Source organism: Atractosteus spatula, chromosome 6 (genome assembly GCF_055471065.1).
Source record: "Atractosteus spatula isolate fAtrSpa1 chromosome 6, fAtrSpa1.hap1, whole genome shotgun sequence".
Lineage (NCBI taxonomy): Eukaryota > Metazoa > Chordata > Actinopteri > Semionotiformes > Lepisosteidae > Atractosteus > Atractosteus spatula.
Genome location: NC_142711.1, coordinates 41,001,405 through 41,015,304, shown reverse-complemented (window position 1 = coordinate 41,015,304; position 13,900 = coordinate 41,001,405). Strand labels below are relative to the sequence as shown.

The following is a 13,900-nucleotide window of genomic DNA, read 5'->3' as shown; positions in this document are numbered from 1 at the left end:
CATACAGTGTAAACAGTACATTACAAACACAATAAATAATAACAACAGAACAATAAATATGTTGTGGAGAACAATAAATATGTAGTAGTGAAAAACTAACATGGTAGACCATTCAAAAAGTGCACAGTACAGATGTGCTTTGAGTTTGAGGCATTGCAATTAGCTGTTGAGGACGCGTACATACTGTAGTACAGTAGCAGTGTCAAAAGCATTGTGCTAGTAATAATAGCAGCAGCAATAGACAAAGATATAATGGCCACAGTGCAAAAGCCAATACTAGTATTTTGTTTTATGTTTCTTTTCCAGAGGTGACTAAATAAAATGAACCACTAGGTGGAACTATACTATTCAGTATTGGCAAATTGAGCCCTTTTCAGAAAAAAATATTGAAGAGAATAAATATTATCTGAGTAAGAAATACGGAATGCAGCTACAGTACCAGAAAATTTAACTTACTGTAGTCTGCAGGTCTTTGTGGAACACTTTCTTATAAATAATACTTGAGTTTTATTGGACATACAGTATAGATACAATTCCTGTACTCATGATGATTGCACAGAATCTTTACATTGTACTATACTAGGAAACTAAATCACATTTTGTGAGCTTTTGCTTTCACTTTGTAAATTTCTCAATATACTGTATGTATGTGTATTGTACTATTATGTATCTGGACTCATTAATATGATTTAAGATTAGCAAGTACAAGTAAATTATCATTCTTTAATTTATAACAACAGTAATAATATACATAACTCTAAACTACACAGAATATTATATAGTACATTGTTCTTCAGCAAGTTAACAGTACAATTAACTACTCACATATCTATAGAGTAAATTTGTTATTTCGCAGATAATAATTGGTTCTGTATTCTTCCATATTAATATTAATAATTGTAGTTACAGTATGTAGCGAATTAAGATAAAAATATCTAACAAATACTATAAGTACTGTACATTAAGTGGAAGATAGAGATTCATGGAAAATTAGTGATAGAACGGAAGGCAAAACTGATTGCAGAAGTTGGTTTCAAAGAAAAAACAATTAAGAAGTCTGTATCATTTCGTACTCCCTTGGCAATAGGAATAGGTAGGCTTATCAAAGTTATTCCTTCCATTGCTTGCTCTACTGTGGAGAATGCAGCCCTGAACTTCCTATTACAACCGAAACACAAACAGTAGGATGATGTATGGTTTACATAATGAAATGTGCTTGAGCACTTAAAATAGTTGTGCATCAGTTAGAGCTTTGTTTGTTGTGCTTTATTTCCTACTGTACATGTTCCACCTCAATACCTTGTTTAGAAGATGTGAACAGTTTGCTTGAAAAGTGTTTCTTTCAGCATGTACATAAAGAAAACGAAAGAGCTAATAGTGGACTTTCGGAGACACAGGCCATACACTCACAGCCCACTCAGTATTGATGGAACGGAAGTGGAAACAGTCACCAGCTTTAGGTTTATGGGAATTCACATCTGTAAAGATCTAGCCTGGACTGTGAACACTGACTCTATCATGAAGAAGGCTCAGCAGCGCCTTTATTTCTTGAGGTGCCTCAAGCGATGGGGGATACCAATACATGTGTTGGTGAACTTCTACCGCTGCACCATCGAGAGCGTCCTCACCAACGGGATCACCGTGTGGTATGGCAACACCTCTTCGCGAGAAAGAAAGGCACTGCAGAGAATGGTCAATATGGCCCAGAAGATCATCGGCTGCGGTCTCACCGAGATTAAACAGCTCTATGAGGACCGCTGCCGTGGTAGAATTCTGGCCATCACAGAATACAGTCACCACCCTGGGCATGAGCTCTTCACCCCACTGCCCTCAGGCAAGAGATATAAGAGCATACGGACAATTACCACTAGATTCTTCAATAGCTTCTATCCACAAGCAGTGAGACTGGCGAACACATTTAGCCATCCCCCTCGGACCACACCTACACCATCACCATCTACCTCTTTATGATTTCTTATCTATTGCACATCTCCAGTCATTGTTTACACGTCTGTATTGTTTACATTCAAACTGTCTACATGTTTACTTGCACATTGTCTATTGTTTGTTTGTACATTGTCTTGATGCACTGTTTGCACTTTGTCTTGTTTTTTACACTTGTTTTACAATCGAGAGACTTTCTGTAAGTAAGAATTCCATTGTACCAGTACTGGTTACATATGGCAATAAAGTTCAAGTTCAAGTTCAAGTAATTGAGGGACAGCCATCTGGGGTCGAAAGGAAAGGATGGGGTTCCTTTTCGACTGAGGTCTGTTAAAACTTTCAGGTGGGTAGCTGCGTCAGCATGCGTAGGCTGCAAAGGAACAAGTAATAGGTTTATTCCATGCTGAAAAAAAGAAGAAAGAGAACACAACGTTTCGGCCGTGGAGCCTTCTTCAGGTGTGAGGGCCCTCACACCTGAAGAAGGCTCCACGGCCGAAACGTTGTGTTCTCTTTCTTCTTTTTTTCAGCATGGAATAAACCTATTACTTGTTAAAACTTTCTATCTGACTAATCAATATATTTTGAAATGTAGGATTTCATGTACTCCATTTACATCAGCAAGACATAACAAAAGATTGGCCAAACGTTTAAGAAAACACCTCAGAGAATTGTCCCTATTTAATTCTCTCAGACATGATTTCACTGACCTGTATGTCTACCGTACATCCTTTTACTAACATTCCAGGAGTCTTACACAGAAAAAGATCAGAAGCCAAGTTTATTCTCAAACTTGAATAGCACGTTCCCCATTCTCTCGACGATGGACTAACTTCTTTTTAGAAACTTTGCATTCATTTACAGATTTGAGATTTTCCTACTTTTCCATCTTTCTCACACCTGCAGAAGGCTTCATCACTTACAGTACCTATTAATAGAATGGATTTCATACAACACATTTCTACTCTATAGTTTGAACTGGTATACTATACAGGCATATACAGTTTGTTCTAAACGGTGTTCAGGTTGCTCCCTGGGAACCAGGACACTCTTTCAAGATGGAGGCTGGCAACAGAATCGTATTTCATTGACCCATGCAATCTGGTGCTAGCATATTTTGGGATGCATTTAAGCAGCGCTTACACATTACTCTTTTGTAGGCTGAATTAATGCAAAAGTTGTACAGTAAAGTTTACTCTGAAACAGGAAGGCGTATGCAACACACTGTACCCACAGCCAGATTTGATCCAGTGGTCTCACCGTACAAAAACTCATTATTGCTACAGAGCCTTGAAAACCAGGAAGCTTTATTGCAGACTTTTTCAGAACATAACAACAAAAACAGCCCTCAGAAACGAAACCACAGTGCAGTTCCTTACATATGTTGCAAAGTCTAATTACATACGTTAGAATGTACAGACACACTGTTCACCACTAATCCTAAAAATAAAATAATTGGCCAGCAGCCATATCACCCTGCAACTCACAACTGGCAAACCCACTGAAGCTAAGCAGGTATGAGCCTGGTTGGTACATAAATGGGAGACCTCCTGGTAAAAACTAAGGGTCCTGACTCTCTGTGGTCATGTGGTTGTTTCTTGAAAAGAGGAGGGGTATTACCAGAGAGTCATGGCCAAATTTCCCACTGGTCTTTACAAATCATGGCCTCCTAATAATCCCCATCTATGAACTGGCTTCATCACTCATCACTCTGTTCTCCCTGCTCTGATAGCTGATGTGTAGTGAGCGTACTGACACACTATGGTTGCCATTGCATCATCCAGGTGGGGCTACACGTTGGTGGTGGTGGAGGGGAGCCCCCAATACCCATTAAGCGCTTTGAGTGGAGTGTCCAGAAAAGCACTATATGAGTGTAAGGAATTGCTATTATTATTATTATTATTATTATTATTATTATTATTACAACCAGTGTGTGGCTATTTACAAGAATTAGAGGCCAAATAATGGCATCTGTTGGCAGAGTATCTGTAACTGCAGCCCTTTCTTTATGCTGGCCTGCTGCAGCATAGTAGTTAAAAGAAGAGTTATTTTGCAAGGTGGATTTTGACTGTATGACCTAATTCTCATAGAAACCCACAATTCAACAGAGATCAATGCCTGCTTGATATTATTCTGTGCACCATGAACATCCACTTAACTGTTACAGACTGCCCACATCTAAGTCAATATTGAATCTCGCTTCTAACATCTCTTGGAACAGGAACAATTACACTTTTTTGTGGAGAAAACAGCTCCACTGTTAATGTTTTGCCTGTACAAGTCTTGCAATTGCCATACAATTGTCTTACAATTGTTGTCACTGACACTTCAGATCAAATAGAAGTGGGTATTTGTTTTAATGACAATTAAATATGTTGGTTATACCACAAATGCATCATCTATATTTATAGTTTATGTAATGTGGCAGAGAGATACAGCCATTTATCAGTCTTAATGTTAAACTGTCATTTCTGTTGCTGCAAATTCGAGCTACAGCACACAATATAGCAGCAGAGTGCATAATGTTTTATCAAAATAACAGGAATAACAGGATGGATTCTTTGAAAACCATACAACAATTTATTTTAAAATTAAGGTATTAGATTTGCCGTAGTTTATCATCTTGAAAAATCCTTGAATCTCATGATTACAGGCATTCAGTCTATCAGTCTTTGTCAAACCTGTAGACTAATCAGACTCTTTAAAGTAAGAAGTAACTGTCTTAATGAAAGGCACTGTATTAATAAAATTTATTATTTGTAATTTCTTCAAAATTCCATAAAATGGTGGTGAGTTTGTGATTAAATTTGTTATTAATAATCAATAATCAGTTGTAAGATTTTTTATTTTAAATTTAAATAGAGTTCTATATTGGAACGAACCTCACAAACACACATTTAGAAATAGAAATAGAAATAGATCTTCATTTTGATTATAAAGAACATTAAAACAAAACATTAAGACAAAGTGAGTTAACTGTGAATATATACAAAGTAGTATTGTGCTAGGGGTGGACCTCACCTAGGTAAAGAAGTGTCACATAGCTGACTGGGCTTTTCAGGCTGGAGATCGTCATGATCCCCACATGAGTGGTGGTTTTCCATTAGAGCAAGCCTGTCCATTGGTACTTTGGCTATTGGTACCTTTTGGTGGATTTGCAAGGCTCATTGATGTGACATTCTTGTCATGTCTGTTCACTGTTCCCATTCCTCAGAACAGTGTGATGTTTTTCTTCACTGTTTTTAGCATAGCCTGGTCCCCACAGGGTGAGAATTATTGGCCAAGGTTGGTGCCATTGTCCATATCCTTTGATCTGTGGAGATACAGAATTCCTCCCCCACAGTGTCACAGCTTGATCTGGTAAATAGTTATTTGTTAATTCCATCCATCTATTTTGCTAAACCTCTTTATCAAGTATAGGGTCACAAAAAACTTTGTAAAATGAAAAATAGTTTTCTGTTCAGCAAAGAAAACAAACAAACTGCTATGATCTAGCTTCTACTTGGAAATTAATGAAAGCAAATAATTTTGTAGCATTAGAAATAATGATGTTGAACAAATAACTCTTCACATTTTTATTTGTGAGGAAATTTCAGTTGAACTTCTTAATGTGTTTGAAGTGCATTTGTATGTGTCCAGAAAGGAACACTCTGTGTAGTTTCACTTGTACAATTTACTTTGTTGATTGCATTAAACTACTGCCAAGACTTTATAGCTTGCCTAGTTGCAATATTTTTTGTCTGTAAGTCTCCTCTGTAATTAACTTCTTTATATGTTTTTCGGCATATTTAAGCATACAATTTCATTCAAGGACAGGTCAGACATTTTACAAGTAATAAACTAACTCTGTATTTTTTATTCTCTTTTCATATCCCTGTAAATGTATATTCCTATGACAGTTAGCCATGGTGTTTTGTCACAGTTTTCTAAGGTGTTCTATTCTTTTTAACCATGGATTTACCTTGCTTTGCCATATTGTTTCCACAGTTTCCCACAGGTTCCCTTACAGACATAGTGAGAAGCAGGAATGAGGTACCATTCAGTTTTCAGAAGCAACACTACTTAAATAAGAGGTTTTAAACAGGGGACAGTGTCAAATTTTTATTTCACCCACTTCCTGTCTTCTACATATACATATTTCGCCAGATGACCACCCTTTTGAGCATCTTTTCTCTCACTAGGTGATTGTGTCTGCCAGAGACAGATCTTACGTTCCAGTTCTCCATCTCTTACTTTCATCCTCCATCATTCCTTGCAATCTCTAAGCTCACCCCCTCCATTCCTTGGGCTCTCAGAGCGGTTTCTTGGCTCCTGCCCCATCATTTCTTCATGCTTTCCTAGCACAGATGGACCCAGAGATCTCACCACCGTTCCCCTCCTCCATGTCAATGCAGGCAGTCTCCTTCTTAGTCCACCTAAAATAAGCCATTCTTCTGACCTCTACCTCTCCATGTGCAGCGGAAAACAACTCACTCCCAACAGTCGCCATGAATTCTGCTCTTCTGTTCTGGATCCTCCTAAGCTTCTGGCACATCTGTGCCCCTGGAGCCTTCTACCATCCACTCTGTTCCTCCTTCTCCCTTCCCTTTCTGTCTCATTTCATCATCAGGTGTCCAACCCACCACACTTTCAACTCTTGTCTATCTGTGGTGTTTTCATCTCCTCCCCTTCTCCAGTCCTCCTTTCCTGATTCTGACTCCCCAAATCTTCAGATCGCGATGGTATATCTGCACTATGCTCAAAACATATAACCTACCCAAGTCCTGTAGAGTATTTTGCTCATATAATAGTCTCAGTACCACCGTGACCTGTTACACATAGTTATTTCTGGAGTGTCTTTTGATAAAATATGGGTTCTCTGTATTATCTGTAAAATTCTTAAATTATCTTAAAAAATCTAAAAATTTATAAAATCTATACAATCTATAAATATTTTGATGTGTCTAATAATTAAGTACGAAATATTTGGTCTCTATTGTTAATTCAAAAGGATTTGGCACTGGGGTTTAATAACATTGATTTTGGGGATACAACTAATAAATGTTTCTGAGTTGGAACTATAATAAAAACAGATAAGTTAGAAAAGAGAGAAGAGCAGATTTCAAGCAGGATAGGGTTACTGAATAAATTAACTTTGATAGTAAGATGTAGGAAACAGTAGTGAAGACCATACATGATTGATTGATTTTAAGCAAACACTTTGAATTTCCATTTCAACCCTCCACCACTTGGTCAGGCACTCACAAGTGAAAGCCTGTGTTGGGCCCATAAGTGGAATAGAAGCATACTCACTCATCATTTACTAAATGATGTACACTCCATTGCTTTTAAATCGGAGGCCATTATGATAATAATTAATCAATTATGACAGACATTTGCAGAAGAGTTAAAGAAGTTAACGAAGATCACAGTCACTAATTCATCCCTTTTTTACTGGCCTAGTCTAAATACTTAGACCAAAAAGGTCTGAGTTTCTTACTGTAAATCTGACAAGTTGTTGGTAAAAAAAATACTATTTTTAGACGCTTGTGATCATGTTAGTCCTTATAGAAATACTACTAGAAGGGTATAAGACTTGAAGTTCAGGATAATCTTGGCATAATGACTTAAATAAAACATGGAGTGGCGCCACTTTGGAGATTAACTGGCTGTATAATTTAGCCAGGAATTTATTTATTTTATTTATAGGGGTTGGCACAGTGGTATGTCAGGTTGTCCTGCTGCACTTGGATTCTGAATTAAATTCCGAATTTGGGGACATTCTGTGAGGAGCTTGCAGATTGACCTGTATCTGTGTGGGTTTCTTCTCCTGTGCTCTGGGTCCCCCCCCAAAACATGCTGGCAATGGTATTTGATGTCTCAGTTGTTATCGTGTGCATTGTCATGGGCTAGTATCCCATTTAGGGTGTAGTTCTAGTTTACACTCTGTGCTTCTTGGATTGGTTCCAGGTTGCTGCAGCACTTACCGGGAATAAGTGACTTTTAGATAAAAGATGAATACTGTAGATCAACAACTTAGCTACAAAATAAATTTCTGCTTATGCAACTCACTGTAAGTCAGTGGTGCTCAACCAGGAACCGTCAAAGTCTCCACGCAACCACACACTCTGTTCACCGCAATTAACCTATTACCCAACCACTTTCCCCCCTTTCTTCTCTACTTAAACCTTTCTACCGCACTTCTCCATACTCCCTTGAGCTAAATCTTTTTCTCCGCTTGATTGTTTCGCCACTTTCGAGTATGGATTTTGCCTTCCCGCCGACTACGGACCTGCCTCACGGATCGGATTTGGTTATCGGACTCTGCTCTGTGGTTGACAGATCTGTGCCCTCCTTCTGACCACAGAACTGCCTAACGATTTGGACGTCGGTTACGGGACACTCACTCACTCGACCCTTCACTCCAACCCCGCACGGGGTCTGAATCTGCCACCTACTGGTCCCTGACAGGAACCTTGGTACCCCTGGGAATTTACACCCAAACTGGGGACTCCCAGGAATAAAGGGAAAAACGTCTAACCTAATTCATAATAGTATAAAATCAACAGAGTACAACTGATCTTATAGTGCTTGCAGTGAATAGTTCAGCCGTGTAGGATTATCATTAGCTGTACGAATCAATATTAATTACGTCTTTCAATTTGAACGTTGTGTTTAAGTTGGGACTCCCTATTGAAAGTGGTATTTCGTAAACTGCCCTCAAATTAGATGTGCTTTAGAATCTCCTGAAGCATTTTTATTGTGAAATTCTAAAGTTAAATATTATTGCAATATAGGTATATACCGTAATAGTAGAGTGCTTAAAAAGAGCTGATCATCGGCAGCAAATGAAACCTTTGCTTAAGAAGCAGCAGTAATCCCTCTGCCCACAAGGGGGTGGGATACCTCATTTATGGTATTAAAGAGAATCTGTCGAGAACAGGCAGCTCTCTCCACACTCACTCGAACACATTTAAAGCGCCCACTTGTTCGCTGCCAGTTTTACTTAAACTACAGAGCCATGAGCTAGAAGAGCTGACAGACTCACGGCGGAATCAGCTATAAGGAAGGCGGAATAATTATAACAAACTGCACAAGAACCAGATAGAAACCGTACGAGCAGCGCACTTGAATAATATAAACCTGTCCACCTGTCTCAGCAGCCGCAAGAAGATGATGAATAGCTCAGTCTCAGACAATTATGAATATAAGCGACTCATAGGCCGACAACTACTGTATCTAAATAGTGTATGTTTGTATCATGATAATTTATACATTATGCCTTTCATTTCCGCCCTATATATGAGTTACAACTCAGAATAACAAGCTCCTTATGGAAATACTTTACATATTTATACTTTAACACATTTCTCTTTAGTTGAAATCGAAATATTTTATTGAGTCCTTCTCATGACTTTAAACACAGGGTCAGAGAAGAACTTCTTTAACAGAATAATTTATTTTCCAATCAATAATATCGTGAAAAAACACAGGCAATATCAGAGTCTCCCCACCCGCTATAGTTACTGTACTCCTCACAAGTGGAAGTGAACTGGAGATCCCATCAATTTTTGTGGGGAAATTGCGAAACGCGTTTATTTGGTTGATTACTGGAGTTCTTCAAATGCGGTGTTAATATTAAAAAAAAAGTGAAAAACGGTGCAAAAAATGCAGTCCCCACCCCTCGGCTAAGTTCACTTGTTTGGTTTTGGGTACATTACTGTATATACCGCCCCTCCTTTTACAGTCTCTTCTCGGCTCTGTTCTCAGTCAGAGCTGCAACTTCCAGTCAGCAAGCTATCAAAGTGACGACTGCGAGAGAGAGTGAGAAATCCACCCTTATTATTTAAAGCATTTACCAGCTGTGAAAAATGGAGGAAGTTCTTTGGTATAATACTTGCAGAAAGACAATTTCCATTTGAGGTTTCTGTGCGTGACTGCATTTATTTAACCACGATAACCTGGCGTTGAAATATACAATCAAATGGTCCAAAGCCCTTTCAACTTCTCAAGACATCCAAATGGACACCCTGGAAAACACGAATTTACAGGTACGTTGCTCTCATTTTAACGTTTTCATTTTAATTAATTCATTAATTTGGGAACTAATGATCCAAAGGAATCTAAAGGTATATCACGTCAGGAGTGTATTTTACGGTTTTTGGAGTAAATGGGCTAGTGGATGCAAGTTTGTTAGTTATCCTGTTGCCCCACTATAATGAGGAAAATGGTAACTCATGCAAAACGCTTACGACAGACCGTTTTATTTGTAAAGCGTTCATTTTTTGAATGGCAAAGTTCTCCACGCGGAGAGAAATCGTCATGATTACCAAAGCAGCTGATTTCCAGCTTTTACTGTAACTTGTAGCTTTAAAATTCAGGTTTATCGACGGGCATATACAGTACAACACTTGGTATTTCGAGGATGTTTTCTTAATGAGGAGAACCTGGGGAAATTAAAATTGAAAATATTTGATTTAAAATAGTCGTGGCAAGACTTGTCTCAGGTCAGATTATTAGTAGAATAGAACAGCAACATGTTTTTATGTGGATCATTAAAGGAACAATAACATAAATATTTGAAAAAGTACTGTAACAAAAAGTGTAAATGAAGCCGCACTCAGCTATGCAAATTGTATTCGGAAGCATTCATAGGACTGTTTTTTAAAAGGTAACAGGAAGCAAAGGAAAAAAACTGTGTGCTCACATTGAATATCCTCTTGAATGCATGAGAAAGGCATGTTTTTTCTTTCAGTTGTTAATTTATTTGTCAGCTTAGATACTGTTTAAGACATTGGAAAATAATGATTTTGCTAGGGAAATGCATAGAAACAAAGTGGTTTGATGATGAAAGCTGAATTAGAAAAACCAGTAGCAGAGAAGAGGACAGGAAATCATCCTGGGAATCATCTGTAGATGACTAAAGAAAAAAATGGGTAGAGCCAGGCATGAAAACAAAGTTTGGTGTATTACATACTGTACATATGTGCACTTTATAAATGAGTGCACTTAGAAATAAATAAATGTGTTTATAGACACATTTGGGTAGGTTAATATTGGCCTTGGAAATGACCACGTTTTCAATGAGAACAAAATAGTAATAATAAGAAATGAGCAGATTCATGACGATTATTGGCATGTCAACAGTGGTGTGTAGCTAGCCAAGGTGACTTTTGTAGAAGCTGGGACTATACTGGTACTGTAAAGTCCATGGCATTTGGTAGTTGGATCTGAACTTTTGTGGCCAACTGTATGTGTGACTGATTATACGGGTATCTGTAGCGGCCACCAAACATTACTACCACATGCAGGATGAGTGGGAGAGCAGAAGAAAATGTAAACCACTCCTCAATATGCACCATCTTATTATTGGATTGAAGTGGGTCACATGGGAGGGTGGCACAGTGGCATAGTGCTTAACTTTGCTGGTTTGCTGGGTTCAATTCCTGGTGGTGCTATATACAGTATGTGGAATGTATATGTTCTCCCTGCATTTATGTGGGTTTCCTTCAGGTGCTCTGGTTTGCTCCCACAGTCAAAAGACTTACTGTATAGTAGTTGTACAGTAGGTCCTACATTGACATCTGAGGAAAATGGCCCTATTGTGAGTGTTTGTATCTGTATGTGCTCTGCGAGGGACTGGCATCCAGTCCGGGGAGTTTCCTGCCTTGCACCCATAGGCTCTGGCCACACTGTGACCTTGTACTGGATAAAGTGGTTAGCAAATGGATGAATGGTAATTATGGAATCTGAAAAGCTGAAAAAATGATTTCTCGCTGTACTGTATGTTGTCCTTTTAATTTATTGTGAGATCCCATCTTTACTTTTACATTGTTGCTGGCAAGCACAAATGTTTTCAAAGGATACTGGACAGTATTATTATGCCACAAATTATGAATAACTCTGTTCTCTTTCTGAATTTACCATTTCAGATTACATATATACTTTATGTGTGATTGAATCAAAGAGATACTTGCATTTAAGAACAAGATAACAAGAGAGAAGTGGTTTGTTTACTCCATTTAATAGCTAATTGATCCAAGGATCTGCTGTTTCTTTTGGTATTTACTGAGTAGCAGTCACACACTTCTACAACTATTTGTATGAAGACATGCCCTGTGTTTTGGGGAAAAAAAATGATTTCCAAGGAAATGGAAAATCATGATTTGAATGAAATTATTTTATTTTAATGTACTTTCCAATTGTGTCCTCTGGTTCCTGTCTCTTTGTTGGTTCTGCAGCACAATGTGTGTAAAAAGTAGACTATGTCCAAAGTAACCCATCAGATTGCTAAAAATGTTTTATATACAGGACAATATTTCAGTTTACATTTTAAGTGAAGCGTGGAAAGTGACTTGTTATTACTTAGAATAAACATTTTTATTATCATTTAGTTTTAAACATTCTTTTGTTTATTTTTACTTACAATAAACAACCTTCTTCATTTTTATTGTAATTTTTCAACTATGCTATCCAAAGTTTCTGTAAACTCAGGAGTTGCTTAATCAAAGAAAGCTGTCAGCTAACAGCATCTTTTTGAGTCCATGATTACCTTAATTGTCCTTTTTACTAAGATGTTCCCTAGTTATTGACTAGATGTTACAATTTATAAAATAGAGTCTATACCATTAACTAATCTCTTTGTCTCCCTCTGGAATAGATACCTATGAAGCCAGGTAATTTTCCATTCAATATTATACAAAGATGTTCATCTTGTCAGATTGAGAGAAAATAGAGAGCTATGATTACAGACCGTTCAGTCATGTATTTATGACTTCGGAATACCATAGGATCTAGGTGTCACGATCGTTACTCCTCCTCCTCGTTCTGTCCCATTCCCCACACCTGTTCCTTATTCCAGCCCCTCTTTAGTTCCACCTTTAAAGCCAGACGCAGGCGTTTGCCCGAGGCTTCTCATTGAATCCCATTCGTGAGAGCCTGGGGTCCTGCTGCGTCTGGCTCCGTTATGGTTTTAGTTTCCTGTTCCTGATTCCCTGCCCCGCCGGTCCCGACCCGGTTCTGGTTTTAACTTCGGATGGATCCCCTGGTCTTGGACTAAACCTCCCGTCTTGGATTCCCCCTCTGGATTTACCCTTGGATTGTTCGCCCTGGATTCACTCCCCCTGGACACCTGCACTCCTCGGACACGCCCCCTGTCTCCTGACCCTTCTCCTGCATGACTCTTTTCCCAATTGTATCCTCACATTCCGGATTGTGTCGTCCGCATAGGGCCCGGAAAGAACTGTTCGTGACACTAGGTCTTTGTAAAAGCAAGTTTTAATTGCATAGTACGTATCTTGGTCTTTCATTATTGTTAAATCATTATGGCCCTTGATGTCTATATACAGTACCAGTATACAAAAATCTTCATGTCCTGTTTCTGTCTCAGAAGAATGGTATTTCAGTTTTATTTTTAATACCAAAGTCCTAAGGGAGTCTGTAAAAAGGGACTAATTTGTATGTAACAGTGTTTTGCTGTTGCCATGGACGACCTGCCTGAACGAGTGTAGTTTCATTTGAACAGTAATTCCATTTAGATTTCATTAGTAAAATGTATAGTACTTTTACTATTTAATGTAGTTTCAAATCTACTTTTAAAAGATAGATAATAAATGAACAGTGACAATACTATCAGCATCCTGCTGTTTAGTACTTATTTGTTCTGTTGTGTATTTCTGTACTTTTGCCTGGGAGTCGCATCATATAAATCTACACTTCTTCACCTTTTTCATATGTGAGTTGGATCTAAATAGTATATACAGTATTTGTTGCCTTATCATGCATATAATCACATATAGGGAAGGCTTATAACAATTATTCATTTATAATATTCACTTGTATCAAGAAGTGATATAAATATACATTTCTTCTTACTTACCAAAATTAAAAAAATACAGATTAAGTTAAAGTAATTCGTGGTTGTATTGTAGGATTCTGTAAACTTGTCTTTCAAACAACAGTCTAAAACAAGTGGTGTAAA

The 13,900-nt window shown here is 38.0% G+C and overlaps 1 protein-coding gene across 2 annotated transcripts in view; it reads left to right on the top strand.

The window, feature by feature from the left end:
* The first annotated feature begins 9,636 nt into the window (after positions 1–9,636).
* Positions 9,637–13,900, top strand: part of cacnb2a (calcium voltage-gated channel auxiliary subunit beta 2a) — a 168,904-nt gene continuing 164,640 nt past the window's right edge. For both annotated transcript variants that reach the window (XM_088918850.1, XM_088918847.1), the window contains exon 1: positions 9,637–9,971. In XM_088918850.1, coding sequence (XP_088774976.1) covers positions 9,942–9,971 — 30 coding nt within the window. In that variant the 5' untranslated portion in view covers positions 9,637–9,941. The remainder of the gene's footprint in view (positions 9,972–13,900) is intronic.